This window comes from Suricata suricatta, chromosome 9 (genome assembly GCF_006229205.1).
Source record: "Suricata suricatta isolate VVHF042 chromosome 9, meerkat_22Aug2017_6uvM2_HiC, whole genome shotgun sequence".
NCBI lineage: Eukaryota > Metazoa > Chordata > Mammalia > Carnivora > Herpestidae > Suricata > Suricata suricatta.
This window is the reverse complement of record NC_043708.1, coordinates 30,228,853-30,245,248: the sequence shown is the minus strand read 5'-3', so window position 1 is coordinate 30,245,248 and position 16,396 is coordinate 30,228,853. Positions and strand designations below refer to the sequence as shown.

General features: G+C 45.9%; 1 protein-coding gene and 1 long non-coding RNA gene across 6 annotated transcripts in view; one reads left to right on the top strand and one right to left on the bottom strand.

Moving 5' to 3' along the window:
• SMOC1 (SPARC related modular calcium binding 1) overlaps positions 1 to 16,396 on the top strand; it is a 153,986-nt gene that overhangs the window by 107,972 nt on the left and 29,618 nt on the right. For 4 of the 5 annotated variants that reach the window (XM_029952495.1, XM_029952494.1, XM_029952491.1 and 1 more), the window contains exons 6-7: positions 7,616 to 7,705; positions 9,697 to 9,777. In XM_029952495.1, the coding sequence (XP_029808355.1) occupies positions 7,616 to 7,705; positions 9,697 to 9,777 (171 nt within the window). The remainder of the gene's footprint in view (positions 1 to 7,615; positions 7,706 to 9,696; positions 9,778 to 16,396) is intronic. The other variant, XM_029952492.1, reaches the window with a different exon arrangement.
• LOC115302561 lies at positions 295 to 14,743 on the bottom strand. The gene is made up of 2 exons (XR_003913533.1): positions 14,630 to 14,743; positions 295 to 602 (listed from the first exon to the last, which is right to left on the bottom strand). It is a non-coding gene; the product is annotated as an uncharacterized LOC115302561 (long non-coding RNA).

Here is a 16,396-nt window from a genome sequence, read left to right as displayed (position 1 = left end):
TTCTCAGAAACTCAACAAAATACACAAATAGACGTTTCACCAGAGCACCGATGCAGGGAGCAAGTAAACACACACAAAAGATGTTCAACATCATTAAGTATAGAGAGATGCAAATTAAGATCATGATACAATATCACTGTACACCTGTTAGAAGAGCTAAAATAAAAAATAGTGACAGTGGAGAGATTGGATCTTTCATGCGTTGTTGGGAAGAATGTAAAATGACACAGCTACTCCGAAAAATACTTCGGAAGTTTCTTTAAAAAGTAAAGAACTAAACATCCACTTACCATATAATCTAGCAGTGGTACTCCTGGGCCTTTATTCCAGAGAAATGAGAACTTGTGTGCACACAAAAGCCTGTACATGAGCCACCACGGCAGCTTTATCTGTAGTAACCGAAGAGGGGAACAATGCAAACGTCCTTCAGTGGTGAGACCCACAATGGTGCCTGCACACTGTGGAATATGACTCAGCAATAGGAGGGAATACACCGTTGGTATACACAACTGTGGCTTGGATGGATCTCAAGGGCATTATGCGAAGTGACAGAAGCTGATTTCCAAAGGTCATACGCTGCACGATTCCATTTATGGAACATTCTGGAAAGGACAAAATTATAGATACAGACAAAGGATTAGTGGGTGCCAGGGGAGAGAGATGGGGTGGAGGGGGGAAGAGTGATTATAAAGGGGTAGTAGAGGGAGATCGTGGTGGTGATGAAATAGTTCTGTGCTTTATTGATGGTGGTTACACGAATCTGCACACGGATAAAACTGCATAGAATTATACCCCCCCACACACACATACACAAATGAGTACATGTAAAACTGGTGGCATATGAATAAGGCCCGTGGATTTCACCAGTATCGATGTCCTGATTCTGCTATTGTACAATAATGAGGTTACTTATATAATTATAGGTTATCTATTTATTTATGTTAACTATAGATATGTTACCGCTGGGGGAAACTGGGTGAAGGGTATTGTACTATTTCTGCAATTTCTTGAGAACCTAGAATCATTTCAAAATAAAGACTTAAAAAAATTAGCACAGTCCTCTTTGTGCACCCAGCTCTGAACGGACTCTGCTGCTGGTAGCTCCTCCTCCCCCCTCCGCACTCTCCTCTCCCTCCTCCTTTTTCTCCTCTTCTTCTTCCATGTCTGGTCTATTTTTTCCACCAGCATCATGTTTTTACTCTTATTCATGGGAATGTGGAGCTTGAGGGGAATTGTTTGCAAAAAGACTGCTTTAAGCTTGTTTTTACTTCTTTTGGTAGGGAATATGCATGTGGGTAGATGGAATGTGAAAAAACATCGGTCTCTTGCTCTGGAAAGGTCGTGAAGTGCTCAGATAACCTCTGTGCTCAGAGGTCAGGATTAGGAAAGCTCACAGGACGTTGCCGAGTCTTGTGGTCCTGGGACATGCATCTTAGGAAATGTTGAGGCTGACTAAAATGCCATCCTCCTTCTGGGGTGATTTGGGCCAGCGCCTTAAGGGACTTTTGCAAACAGGTACTGATGTCTCCTTGTGATGCCCAGAATACATCATTTCAACTTCTCCATAAGGTGCCTGAGTCACACACTGAAGGGGTTAGTGGCTCTGGCGTAAATGTGGTCGGTCCCTTCAAAAGCACAGTACTTCCGCCAGGCTGAAGTTTATCTCTATGTCTTTGGAAAACATGACCAATGGCAGCCTGAAAGAATTCACGAGGGAGGGTGACCCATGATGGACATGGCTTGGGCAGAGCCCAAGATTCCAAGGGGACTTGGGATCACTGAGCGACCTTCTGAATCTCAGGAGGGGGGTGGTGATTTCTTTTTTCTTCATTCTCCAAGGCTCTTCAGTCTCAGAGACCCCAAGAGATGCCATTAATACAGATTCCTCTTCTGGCCCCTTTGACACATTTGCTTTTGAAGGACCTGGAAGAGAAAGCTCTTTGTATGTGGTCAGAATAAACGCATTGTACACCCAAACAATTAACTCCTCAATGGACTTGCCAGCGCCTTGAAAGGCACGGCCCTACTTCCCTGGACCTCTTGGGCTCTATTCAGTCCCTTAAGCACACCAATGTTTTGGAGTTTTTGTTTTGTTTTGTTTGTTATTCTGAAAAGTCTTTTCGCTGAGAATAGTCAGAGCGGATCAACATTGTCCTCAGCCCGCATTTATCTCCACTTGCCAGCGAGTGTCAATCAGGAATCAAAAAGCCAAACAGAGGAGACTTTGAATGGTGTCATCGGGGTCGAAGTGACTACCAGCTGTCTGTGCGTGGGCCAGACCTTCTCGCAGGGCGAGGAATTGTGCTGTCACACAAGTTCTCTGGGGCTGCACCGCAAGGCTGAGGCATGGCAGAGGGGTTGGGGAAATTGCCAGGGCTCGGGGCTGGGCCGTTTCCACTGCTGATCACCACCTCTGGGGCTCGAGCAAGTCACTTTCTATCCCTGAGACTCTGTCTCTTTTCTATCCGCCTGGTGGCTGCCTCTGTGCTGGCCAGTGGTGAGAAAAGACGAGGAAAGCCACCTGCCAGAACCTTGAGAGTTGCAAAATGTGGTATCGTTATTGCTGATCTTGACATCATCCTTGAGACATTCTGTCAGGTTTGCCTCATTCATTCATTCTTTCATGTAAACTTGCCTTGCTTTTTTAAAACTGTTTTATTTGTGTGTGTGTGTTTCCAAACTTACTTTTTTTTTTTCTTTTTGCTTGGAAGAAAAGTGACAATCTTTGAATTGGCTTTTTTCCAGTGTTCTATCCTCTTCTCCTAGTTCTGGAAGAGTATTGTGGTGTTAAAGAGAACTGAAGTCTTACTACTTGAGGTCCAAAAGAACCACAAGTGATAAGCATCAGGCATCAAATCGTCCTGTGTGTATACGTAAACTGAGATTCAGATACGTTTTTCTTTAAAATACATGGGAGGGTCTCCCCCCAGATTAAGAACCACTGAAATAATGTAGCTACGCTGCCTGAGGTTTGATCTAGGATGACACTAGCATTTCCTCCCCTTTTGTTGTAACAGCTTTATTGAAGCATCATTAGATTCCATAAAATTTGCCCATCATAAACGTCCAGTTCAATGGATTTAGCACAGAGCATTGTGCAGCCATTGCCAGTCAACATTTCCATCATTCCGAAAAGAAACCTTGTACCCATTTATAGTTCTAACCCTCTGCCTCCTCCAGCCCCAGGCAACTACAGAGCTTTACTAGGCATTTCATATAAGTGGAATCATACAATATGTAGTATTTGTACATGTCTTCTTTCATATAATGCTTTTGAAGTTTATATCATCATACATATTAGTAATTAGTTCTTTCTCATTGCTAAGTAATATTCCACTTTATGGACCTATCATCGTTTGTTTATATGTTTGCCAGTTGACAAACATTTGGATTGTTTCCAGTTTGAGACTATCATAAGTAATGCTGCCATGGATATTTGCATACATGCCTCTGAGTGGACATGTTTCTCTGTTTCTTGGTTGGATTCTCAAGAGTGGAATGTCTGCATAAAATAGTAAGTTTACGTTTGACATTTTAAAGAAATTGCCAAGCCGTTCTCCAATATGACTACTCCATTTTACATTCCCACAGCAATGAATGAGGGTTTTAGTTTTTCCGCATCCTTGCTAACATTTGGTATTTTCTATTTAAAAAATTTTAGCTATTCTAGCAGGTTCATAGTGGCACCTCATCGTGGTTTTAATCTGCATTTTCCTGACAACTGGTGAAATTGAGCCTCTTTTCGTGTATTCTTTAGCTATCCATGCACCTTCTTTTGGTAGGAAATGTCGATTAAAATATTTTGCTCACTTTAAAAGTAGGTTGTACATCTTCTTACTGAGTTGTAAGGTTTACTTTATTTGTTTTAATTAAAAACTTTGATAGGATTTTAATTTTGTTAGTTCAATTTTAAAAGTTAGCAGTTGGGGGGGGCCTGGGTGGCTCAGTTGGTTGAAGGTCTGACTTCAGCTCAGGTCATGATCTCACGGTTTGTGGCTTCAGGCCCCGCATCAGGCTCTGTGCCAACAGCTCAGAGCCTAGAGCCTGTTTTGGATGCTCTCTCGTGCTCTCTCTCTCTCTCTCTCTCTCTCTCTGCCCCTCCCCTGCTCACATTCTGTCTCTCAAAAATAAATAAAACATAAAAAAAAAAGTTAGCAGTTGGCTAAGATGGTGTATACTTGTGGTATTTATACCTTTGAAGTCCTTGCTCATACCTAGTGTCTTGAGGCCTTTAAAGTCCTTACTCCTGTACAATGTCCTGAGACCAGGCAGGCATCCTTCATTTTTGAAAGAAGAAATCCCTGCCCAGAGAAGAAGAGTGACGGGTTCAGTCTGCCCGGTTTATTGGACATAAAGCCAGAATCTGGAGCGTGACCCCACTAGAGACTGGGGAACTGAGTGGAAGCTCTTCTCTCTCCCCAGAGCCCAGGGTGGGGGCTGGTATTGTCCCCAGGCTTGCCAGGAAGCAGCTCTGATGTAGACCTTGGACCCAGGCCGTGGACCTATGTTTGGTAGAAGGGTGCGCTTGTTTGCTGGGTTGGAAGCCAGGTGCCCAGGTGCCCGGAGATGATGGTCAGAGGGTCCTGTTGGCTTTGGCTTGGACTCCCAGCCTTGGGGCAGCTGAATTTCACAGGTGGCTCTCCTGGCAGCAGGGCACTTTGTCTTTTCTCACTTCATAAAGATTTCCACCTAGGGCGTCCATTGTGGCAGCACAGCTGTATCTCCTCACCCTTGGTGACCCTACCCTGCAGGAAGATCCCTGCACGTGGCTGCATGTGATGTGGGCTCTGGGTCCGCATCTGGGCAATCACGGAGGTCCTCGGCCTGCAGAACTTCCCCCCAGGAGACTAGAAACACTCCTTCCTCTCCTTGATCAACAGACCTCTGCTGATTGCTACTCCAGATAGGCAGTCCCAGACTCTCTTCTGGATGATGGCAGAATGTTTTCTCTTATCCTGCTCCAGAGAGAGTTACAGCTCTTGGAACTTGGGAGGATTTTAGTTGAATATTAAAATACTGCATGCGCCGCTTTTCACTTGGGTTCTCACCGTTGTCCCTCTGGGAATGCTTGATTTCTCACTTTTCCTTTTGTTGCCCTTAAGACTTCTAAAGTGAAGCCACCCGGTGTGGAGAGGCTGAGCACTTCGTGCTAGGCTATTTAGACTGTGAACTCTGCATCCGGCAGGAGCAACCAAATGTGCCTTGCAGCTGCCAAAAGACTTCATTCAGTGGCTCATTGAATTCAATGGAAAGAGGTGTTAATAGAGTCAGGGGAAGTGATGCTATTTAAAAAAATGACATTGTGTGGTTCTGCTCTGTGTTTATTCTCCCTCAATGACTTCCAGATCAAACTTACACAGTTTTGCCTCAAAAGATGCCTGTTCTGGACTCCAGTTGGAGGCAAATAAGATATACAGCGAGTTAGCTCCTCTCCCCCTGCTATATCTCGTTCCTTGGGATGATTGTCAGATAGTTCGGGATCGCCTTGGGAATCGGGCCTCAGTATCAGCACAGGGGAATAATGGCAGAGCCAGGGGTCGCACAACTGTCCGATTGCTGGCTTCAGCCTCCAGCCACGATTAGGGTCTCTATAGCTCTCCAGTCTTTAGATCCCAAGGATGGGGTATGGGTGCAAGAGAGGGATCAGAACTCTGTGTTCTTCCTCCCTTTCTGATAAGATGCAGGGAAGTCGGCCAAAGGTCTTGGGAGTTCCAAATGGTGGAGAGTTGTTGTTATGGGTGATCTGACTGGCGCCGCAGAGACTATCTGAGAACTTGCATTCTCCATAGTTAATGAAATAGGTGAACGGGATTAAGAGGTACAAGCTTCTGGTTATAAAATAAATAAGATATGGGGATGTGATGTACAGCGTAGGGAATATAGTCTATAACAGTGTAACAACTTGGTGTGGTGACAGATGCCTGAAACTCACACAACGCTGTGTGTTCATTATTCTTCCGCTAGAATAAATAAACAAAAGTAATAGTTACCAAAAGCTTAACAATTAGAGCCATTGGCAAAACAAACAAGCAAATATAAATAAACAACTGATTGAATAAAATGACAACAAAATCGTTAATGCTTGGAGAGTAGAGTGTCTGGTGATAAAAGATTTCTGGAGGATGGTGTAATCATCACACTGCCGGGAACCATGAGGTTTTTCTCCCCGCCCAAGAGGAACACAGAGAAATCTCTCAACTGTTCATTCTTGGTGGGGGCCGAGATACCAAGTAGGCAAAAATGGATTGGGAGTGACAGGGAGAAAAAGAACTCTTGCCCTTTATACATAGAAAGCACAGATATACATACATCAACAGATATACAGTGTATCTGTGTTATTAACCGTTCATTAGGTAGGTTATTAGGGGAAAAAAGGACTAAAAATGCTCTTTAGTGGAAAATAATGAAAAAAAGTTGAGAGACTCTGCCCGATACTAAGGTTTTGGGGATCTTGATGAAAATAACTCAGAGTCCTGAAAGGTGGGTAAAGTCCACACTCACTCCTGACCTGCAGAGGTTCTTACCCTGCAGGGAGCTGCCAGCATCGCCGGAATGGAGTGGATTAGGGCTTGGGCTTTGTTACTGGGAACTTCTGCTCCCATCACCGATGGTAGAACTTTCATAGCAAATCCAGGGTGCAGTTTCCCACATTCCCTTCCATTCTGTTTGCCCCCCACCTCCTTGGGGATTGGAGGGAATGCTGTTTCACAGTTTAAAATGTTCTAAGGGTCCCTGATTCTCTTCACTTTGGCATACTGGAGAGAGGATGGGCCTTCCTGCCTTCTCTTCCCTTTTAGGTGAGGATAGAGAAATGGCTAGGTGCTCAAGAGGGAATAGGACTGTGGTCTCATGTTTTCTTTAAGCTCTTCAATGGGGGCCACGAGGTACTGTGCTGGTACCTTTTATAAGAGGGCAGGAAGGAACTGGGGACACCAGAATTTGATGCCACCAAGAATGGTAACCTTATCCTAACCTGCCTGGCCAAAACCCGGGCTTCTGGGGAAGATGACTGCTTCCCACCTCAGCTCTCCTGTGGGGAGGAGCAGGGCTGACAGAGTCATCGTGCTGGTACATGCAGGCTAGTGAGGAAGGACCCTCCAAAGCCATGACAATTGAGCTGTCTTTTGTCCCTCTCCTGGGATGGTGAACACACACCTGGGTTCGTCTTACTCATGGTGTCTCTCTGTGGTTCTTTTTTCCCCTTCTTTTCTTTTCTTGTCTTTTCTTTTCCTTCCTTCCTTCTTTCCTTCCTTCCTTCCTTCCTTCCTTCCTTCCTTCCTTCCTCCCTTCCTCCCTTCCTCCCTTCCTCCCTTTCTCCCTCCCTCCCTCCCTCCATCCCTTGCCTTGCCTTGCCTTGCCTTGCCTTGCCTTGCCTTGCCTTGCCTTGCCTTGCCTTGCCTTTCCTTTCCTTTCCTTTCCTTTCCTTTCCTTTCCTTTCCTTTCCTTTCCTTTCCTTTCCTTTCCTTTCCTTTCCTTTCCTTTCCTTTCCTTTCCTTTCCTTTCCTTTCCTTTCCTTTCCTTTCCGTCTCTTCATTGGGACTTGGCCGGGCCATGTGCAAACCCCAACCATTCAACAGTGCTGGAGAGTAGATAGTATTTACCTCAATAATGGTAGTCTCTTTTCGATTCTTTTTAACCCTCAATTCAGATGACGGGTCTAAACCAACACCCACGATGGAGACGCAGCCAGTATTCGATGGAGATGGTAAGCTCTTGTATTACTTACGACTCGTATTCTCTTTAGATTTGAGGAACATCTTTTCTTTGGATGTTTGTGTAAGCTTTATTATTAGTTTTTTCTTTTTTAATTTCAATTTTTCCCAGTTTAGTCTGGGTTGTTTTAACCTTTTAAAAAATGCAAATCCTCCCAGGAACTGGTATACTCTCTACTTCTGGAAAGGCCCTCTGTTCTAGCCAGGCTTCCTGCCTGGCTGCTGATGTCCAACAATAACACAGCCTGGATGGACCCTTTGAGCTGCCAAGACTGAGAAGCCATGACTGAGAAAGACAGGCCAGCACTGTCCCTTCAGAAGATGAACCGACACTTAAAAGTTCCTTCTCTGTGCCCATCATTGTGCTAGGCCTGTGGGGGGCAAAGGAGGATTGGATGAGATGAAGCCTCTGCTCTCAAAATAATGGAAACTATTGAAGAACTTTATGTGTTAAATTACATGGTCTCAGTTTTTATTATAATGGACATTTATGGGAAAAAGGGATCACCGTGGTCTAGGGAAAGACTGTATGAAGAGACGGAACGTGGGCTGGATCTTGAAAGGGAAAAGGGAAGAATCAGGGCATTGTAGTTGGGGTACTGGTATAGACAGAGGGGAGAATATTGTGGAGATGGGGCATTGTAGGAAAGTAGGAGGAAGGAGATGGGTTAGTGGACCTGGCTTAGCTAAGTTGGACCTTGATAGCTGAGTCAAGGCATTTGCAAGAGGAGAATTTAGGGCAAGAGAAATAGTGTGGGTTGTAGCAAGATAGAGGCTGGATGTCCCTGGAGGTATGAGGAATGGATAGGAAGGACATGGAGTGCAGAAGGCTGGCCTCTATTTGAGCTTGGGCTGCTCCTGCCCTGCATACTTCAGGGTGCTCTGCTGTGTTACTCCAGGTTCCCGAGAAGAGGAGCAGGAAGCTTGGCAGAGTGCAATTTCTAGAAGGCCTGACAATGAGGTTTGACTCTCAGCGCAACATGCAGCAACCTCTGAGAAGTTTTCAACTGAGTCCATCTAGGCCTAAATCATGGGACTGGGCAGGGAGACAAGAGTAAAAAGAAATTATACCATTGGTTGGTACTGTGGCTCGGGATGTCTCTAGCACAGGCTCAGCTCCAGATAGGATTGAAATGTGAGCTCTCCTGTACAACTGGTCATTTAGTGGAACACGTATGTGTTCATGCCTAGAAATTCAGATGTTTCTGTGATCCACAAATCTCCTGGATTATTGGCAGGTCTGAGTTCCTGGGGGATCAGAAGGGAGATGGAGACCATGTCATGTTGGGAGATCGCCCCAACAATCCCACTGAAGATTTCATGACTCTAAAGTTGATCAGTGTTCTCCTGATGCCCATGCCACTTGTCCACCGGGTGACCCAGCTCTGAAGGGCCTAGAGGTTCCCCCCAAGCTCTCTGGATGGAGAGATTCAGCTTCTGTTCCCTGAGAAACCATTAGGATGGGTATTGATGCACACATTGCACTCATCACTTTCCTTCCCATGTGGAACAGAGTCTCAGCAAGCTGAAATCTGTTGTGGCTCAGCCATTTCCTCCAAAATGGTCTCTGTGGTTTGTTTGGCATTTGTTTGTTGATTTATCCCCTTTAAATCTTCTTCCAGGGAAGCAGCTGAGAGAGACTTGGCTTGGCCCATGCTCCTCACCTCCTGGGATAATATTTTTATTCCTGGATGGAGCGGCTCAGTGCCTCTGGACTTAGACCACTCTGCATCTGAGCACAGGAGGCCCTGCTTGGCTCCTATGAGCTGGCGGGTAGAGGAGCTTCCTTAGTGAGAAGGGAGAGGGCATTGGGACAAAGTGGATGTGGAATGAGGGAGAAAGCTCCATGCCTTGATGCCTCAGGCTTCAGAAAAAGCTCCTGAAGTCTGGGGACTACAAGTTATAACTACAAGTTATCTACCCCCTTTGCCTAGACTTTATTTTCTCCTTCTTTTCTTTTCTTCCTTTTTTTTTTTTTTTTCAGAAATTACGGCCCCCACTCTATGGATTAAGCACTTGGTAATCAAGGACTCCAAGCTGAACAACACCAATGTAAGAAATTCAGGTAAATAATCAGCCTGGGATTGTATACACACCCGATTTGCCCGAGGTTGCCCTGGGGTTGCTCCACAACTACCTGTGGTGTGGGCTTGGGCAAGTCATTTAACCTGTCCTGTCTTCCACTTCGATAGCTGCAAAATGAGATTAGATGAGTTCATCCCTTTTAACTTGAATTTTCTTCACTTAGTATCTCAGGGATCATCTTTCATGAGTATTTGATCCTTTTAGCAAAACATCTTTTGACTACATGTCTTAATACTTTTAAGTGACTCTTTACATGCCATGTAGAGAATTTTAAGAAATAGGTTGGCATGGAAACGTTGGACCTCAAGCCATGAGAGACTTGCTTCTGTGTGTTTTTTAAGGCTTCAAAATAACTGCCTGCAGTCATGTATTTTCTGATCTGATCTTTTAGGGTCTCATGAGTGGTCAAGTTTTGGTGCTGGCTGAACCCCTTGTGGAAAGGTGATCATTTCTGAAGGGGGATCAGATTTGTAGGAATCACTTGTAGAGCTCATCAATCATCAACGAAGACCAAAGTCAATAAAATTCACTTACCATCACTAAAGAGCAAAAGTCCACCAATAGGAAAATGTTTTGCCAAACCCAATCTGTATCTCTATCATGGGGGAATCATCCTTCTTTTACTTAGCCTAAGTCCTCATTGAGAGAAATGTCCCTTTGCATAATTTATGCCTAGTTGGTGAATTTCATTGAAGCTGTATCATTTTTTCCTTATGGACATCAAGGTCTGTAAACAAAAGATACATCCCTTTGAGCTGATGGGCAGAGTTTTACAAGACCATTAATTAATGAATGGGATGTCATTGGCCCCCTTTAGGTTTATCTGTATGCCAGCCAGCTTTGTCCTAAAGGTGATAGTGTGGGAATTTGCATGCATGCTGTGAGGTGGGTCCACACAGCATTGGTTGATTTTCTCTGTGACTTGGGCTGGTCAGTACCTCTGCATGTATCTGGTTCCCTTTTATATAAAAGCTGGATGTGTGGGATGGATCGTTCCCTTTTTTATAAAAGCTAGAGGTATGGATGGGGTGGGAAGAAGACCATGTGAATCCTGTTCACCAGAGTCTTTGATACATTCATGCTGTGGTAGTTAAAAGCATAGGCATCGGAATCGACAAAACCTGCATTTACTTCCTGGCTCCGACACTTAGTGAGTGACCCAGTCAAGGCAGATAATCCCCCCCTGAGCCTCAGTTCTCATCTGGGATTATGATCTTTCCCTCAGGGGACTGTGGTCAAAGGTTAGCTGAGTTACCATCTATGTGGAACTTAACCAGTGCCTGGCTAACTAATAAGTGCATATCATTGTTACTCTCATCATTATGGTAGGAAAAATGGAAATATTAATGATACTGCTTACCATGAGAATCCCTCAACCAGGAAAGAATTTGTGATTGTCATTGTGAGCAAAAGCTTCTTTGCGGAAACTTTTCCCACCTCCTGTTTTGCTGTCAGGCAAAAATATAAGTCAAAGAGATGTGGTTTTGGTGCCTGTGGTATCTGACTGGAAGGAACATCTGTGAGTGCCCCCCCCCCCATTTCCCTGAACCCCCAGCAGGTCTGCAAAGGCCCAAGATGAAGCTTAGTTCTCATTCTGGGACTAGGTGGAAGATGTGAGGGTCAGCGCTCTCTGCAGTCCTACAGCACCTAGAATCCTCATTTGACACTTAGCAGTTGCTCCAGCAATTTGCTTCTGTTTCATCCACCAGTGGTTAATTTCTCTACCTAGGCTATAAACTCTGTGAGGGCAAGGGCTTTATTCCATATCTATTATGTCTATTATAGAATCTAGCTCACTGTGTTTGATTGCTCTGAGAGAGGATGGAGGGGCAAAGATCATCCTCGTCATTTTGTCATTGTCATCATCATCATCATCATCATCATCATCATCAGAATCAGAACCATCCTGTCAGGTCCCATAGAACTTGACATCTGTTGTGTCATTTGAGCTTCCCCATGACCCAATGAGATAAGTATTGTTATTGTCTCTAAATGACAGATGAAGAGTGGAGGGTAAGAGAGAGGAAGTAACTTCTCCTGGGTCCCAGCTAGTAAGAGGTGGGCCTGGGGAAAAGGATTTATCTTTGCAGATAGAGTGCTGATCTTCTTGGGCTGTTTTCTCTGAGTCAAGCAAAGTAGTGATGTGAAGTTATTTGATGTTTGCTTCCACTCAAGTTCTCCTGCTTTTCATTCCTACTTGCCCTGTATAGTTTCCAACGGGATGAGGAGTGGGTTTTATTGAGAAATGGTTTCCAGGCTGGTATAGTTACCTTCCTTATGTTGGAGTGACGCAGCCCCCTTCATTTTTTCCTGGTTGTCCCCAGTTCTGTTGGAAGGTTAAGATCTAGAACAGGACAGTTCAGGGAGAGCCAGCACTTCCCTGGGAGAACCTGAGGCCAGTGACAATGATCAGAGATTGATGCCTTTGGCATTTTCTAATGAACTGAGGACTTTCTCCATCATAATCAAGTGGTAAAACTGACTGAGTACGATCCTTTTGATGTAATTATGTGTAAAAGACATGGTGTCACAAAGCCATGTAGGCAGGGATTGACAAATGGCCATCTGCCTGTTCGTGCAAATAAATTTTTATTGCAACACAGTCACACCCATTTATTTATATATTGTCTATGGCTGTTTTTGTGCTGTGACAGTAGAGTTAAATAGTTGTAACAAAGACTGTCTGGCCTGCAAGACCTAAAATGTTTACTATCTGACCCTTTACGGAAAGCAGTTTGCTGGCCCTTGGCATATGGGAATGACATAGAAGCATTTGGATGGGAATGTGTGCATAGGGGTGTCTTTTTTGTGGCTTTTGGCCCTTCTCATAGACCAGGCAGAAGTAGGGGCCATGCCTCCTGAGATGTTTCCCAATGTGCCCAGGGAAGCCTGACTCAGCCCAGGAGTTCTGGGCAGCTCAGTAGCCCTGCCCTCCTCCCCCCGCCAACACGAACTTTTGCCAAGCATTAACATTCTGTTCTGGTGCATGCCTTCACAAATGGAGCAAGGGTAGGGCAAGGGTAGGGCATCATTTGTATATAGAAGGGTAAACCTTGTAATGGCAATGGCATGGGCTTTGGTATCAGACAAACCTATAAACCTGGCTTCCAGTGCTAGCTTCCCATGAGAGTTAAGAGACCTTGAGAAAGTTCATATGTGAAACAAACTTATCAGTGCCTTGAAGGGTTTTTCTGAGGATTCAACAATACATGAAATGCCTAACACATATTAGGTGTGTCATAAAGGATTTATAAAATAATGGCTACTGTGCTAGCCACCCGCCATGCTGTCCCATTTGGTTTGAAGAGAAGTCAGATCTACTTTAATGGTAACTCATGTCTGGGCTGCTGGCTCTGCTATGGACTGGAGCCTCTGGGTCAAGCCTGTGGGGCAGGTTTCCCACCAGAGTTTGCCAGAAGATTCTGGGTTAGGTGAGCTTCAGCCCCCACCTCTGGGGAGGGTGAAGTGGGCCTCAGAAGCTGGTCTAGGTGCGAGCTCTTCCCACTCGCTCTCAGAGGCCAGAGGGCCATCCCAGTTCCCTCTACACCTCAAACATCGTCTTTCACCCTCAGACCCTGTGACGCCAGGTTTGTTTTCTGGCCTGGGGACTGTTGATGTTGGAAAGGCTCCACTGGGCAGCCAAAGCTTTGCAATAACACGACACACACTCCTTCAGACTTATCCTGTCTCCTCTCATGGGGGTGTCGATCCTTGTTTTTAAGGCTTTGTCTTGTGTTCACTGTGGTCAGTGCCACCTTCTGAGTACTTGGCAGCCTTGGCCTTGATGGGTTTGCCTCTTTGGACTTCTCCCTCAGATTCTTGTCTCCACCACACCAGGAACTCCCCTGCACTCAGGAAGATGATGTACCTGGCCAGCCGACACCCTAGACCTGAGAGCAGGCGTCTTGCCACAGATGAGTGTTGGCCAGAGACTCTGTTCTGCTTTTGTGAGAAAATATGAACTCTCGCGGAGTTTTTGGTATCAGAGGCTAGCTACAAAGGCATTTCTTAATATAACTAGACCTTAAAAATCTTCTTAGTCATCTGCATTTTATAGAAAAGAGCAGAGAGATCGAAGAAATGATGAAAACTAGGCTGTCTCATTCTCTATCCCATACCCCAGATCCCACAACTTCTAACTTTACTGTGCACTCTCCTACAGCTGTGATTTATAAAAGTCTCTCTCTCTCTTTCTTTCTTCCTTTCTTTCCTTCTCTCTCTCTCTCTCTCTCTTCCTTCCTTCCTTCCTTCCTTCCTTTCTTTCTTTCTCTCTCTCTCTCTTTCTTTCTTCTCTATATTACAAAATTCTGTGCTTTCTGGCCTGGGAAAATACTCTCAGGAAATACCATTGTGTAAGCCTTCAGTCTTCTCCTGGAGCAGCATAGCAATGCCCTCAAGGCATACAGGCCCTTTCCCTCTGCCCCCCTGTGTGGCTAACTCTTGGGGCCACTGGTGGAGTCCTTTGACTTCCCTTCTTCCTTATCTGTCTCTTTCTTTCCTTTATTGCCACCATTCCTAGTTAACATCTTTCATGATCTCATCTGGGATTTCCAGAAGGCCCTAGAACCTGGCTCTGTGGGTACAACCCAGAAGGACTTGCTTTTCTTCCCTTGCCTCTTGGTCCCGCACACAGCTGCCTTCCGGGCATCCCGGAAGGCAGCGGCCTGTGGAAACTCCTGCTCCGGGAGACGGAGCCATGCGCAGGGACACAAGGTGGAAATGTCTTGTAAGTTTTGCCGTGAAAACAACCCCGTCTCCTCACACATGGGAGCGTGTGCCTGCCTCAGCCATGCATGCCGCAGGTAAGCTGTTGGCAGCGCCCAGGCCCTTACCTGCCCCCCGTGTCAGAGCGTTGCTCCTCTGGGCCTGCTCTGAGCCCTTGGGCTGCGTTTTGGGTTGCCCCTTCCTCGCCAGAGAAGCTCCTGCGGGACAGCGGCTGTGACGGATGTGGGGTCACGGAGGCAATTGCACCTCCTGGCCGGATCCCCCAGCCCCCAAACCAGCGCTCTTGGCCTGCCCAGAAACCGCAGGGGTGATGTAATGACCTGAGGCCTGGAAAAATAAACAGCTCTCAGGGAAACCAGCGGTAGCCGTTGTGAGCAAATACCCCACAGCCACCTGGAACCTCGCACATGACGCGATTGGAAGGAAGAATGAGTAATCCGCTAACGTTAGCAGCCGAGGACGGATCTGGGCTTGTGAGCATTTAAAATATCTATATAAAAACAAACCCTTGATGTTTATTTCTACTGGCCTCCTGGACGTCTGCCCGTGTATCTTCTGCAGGTGTCTTGGCCCAGTCATGGCCAGTAGATGGGAGCTGGGGAAGGAAAGGGTGGTCATCCCTATGGCTCTCTCCATGGCAACAAAGGCCTTTCTCAAGTTTGCCCCTTGCAGAGAGGAGCCCTAAACACATTTGCAGGCCCCACAGTACGTTATTGCTTTGTCCCCAGATTAGCTTTCGCAGTTGTCTTGCTGCCTCACGCCGCAGCATCTGCTTCGGACAGAGGGGTGAGGGTGGGATGGGTGAGGAGGGAGTACAATGGGCATCTGGGACTCGCTTGAACAGCAAAGGTGTTTTCTGTAGGTGAGTGTGTATGCTCTTTGCTGTTGAAAGCAAAACCATGTGCCCCAGTGTTTTCCGTTTGGCCTCCGCTACTAAAAACCAGAGGTCCTGCTGAGGTATTGTAATTGGCTCCTTCAAGCTTCCTAGAAGTCAGCTACCATCTCTGCCTTGTCTGAGGATCCTCGTTCTGTGTTTATTTGTAAGATGGCTTTGGAAGAAGGCAGGGTACGTATCTTATAAACACTCATGCACTTGTGTTTTGGGAGATGAAGAGTGACGTTATGATACTTTATTTGACAAATTAAAAACTATCTCTTCCATCCCCACTCCCCACCCCCCACCCCCTGGCGCGGGCTCCCTCCTTCCTTCCTGCCTGAAGTTTGATTTGCTAGCTCTTGCTCTTGAAGGACAGAGCTTGTCAGATCAAGGTCAGTGAAGTTACTGAGCAAAGCTAGAAAGGCGACAGCTTGCCACTTGTCAGTACGTGTCATTGCAAAACCACTGGGAAGCAGTTCACATTCCTTTTGGTGGAAGGGTCATATGGGCTCATTTAATGGCACGAGGCAGTAGAGATGGAGCCTTTTCTAAAATTTGAGGGGATATGAGTCAGTGATGCTTTGCGGGAAAAGTTTAAAAAAAACAGTGCCTATATGCTATATTGGGACAATCCATCCTCAAAGAAATATCTTCCATAGAATTTACATCTTGTTTTCCTCCACGCCTCAGTTTCTTCTGCGTGGGAAGGCAGAGGTCACCACTCTGACAATGGTGAACCATGCCTGGCCATTTTGGGTTCCACAGACAGAAATTATTTAGACAGGCTGGTTGGTTTGTAATTTTCCCTTACACGTCCTCACCCACGACATTTCATCCTAGGAACACGCCCTCTTTTATTTACAGAGCCTATTGCAAGCACCCGTGTGAGTGGGTGCCCTCATCGGGCATGTGGGATGGGCATGGTTACTTCTGTTCTGGAGATGGGCCTCTGAGCCGCAGCAGGTCAGGCCACACAGCGTGACCCTGAGGGGGGTCA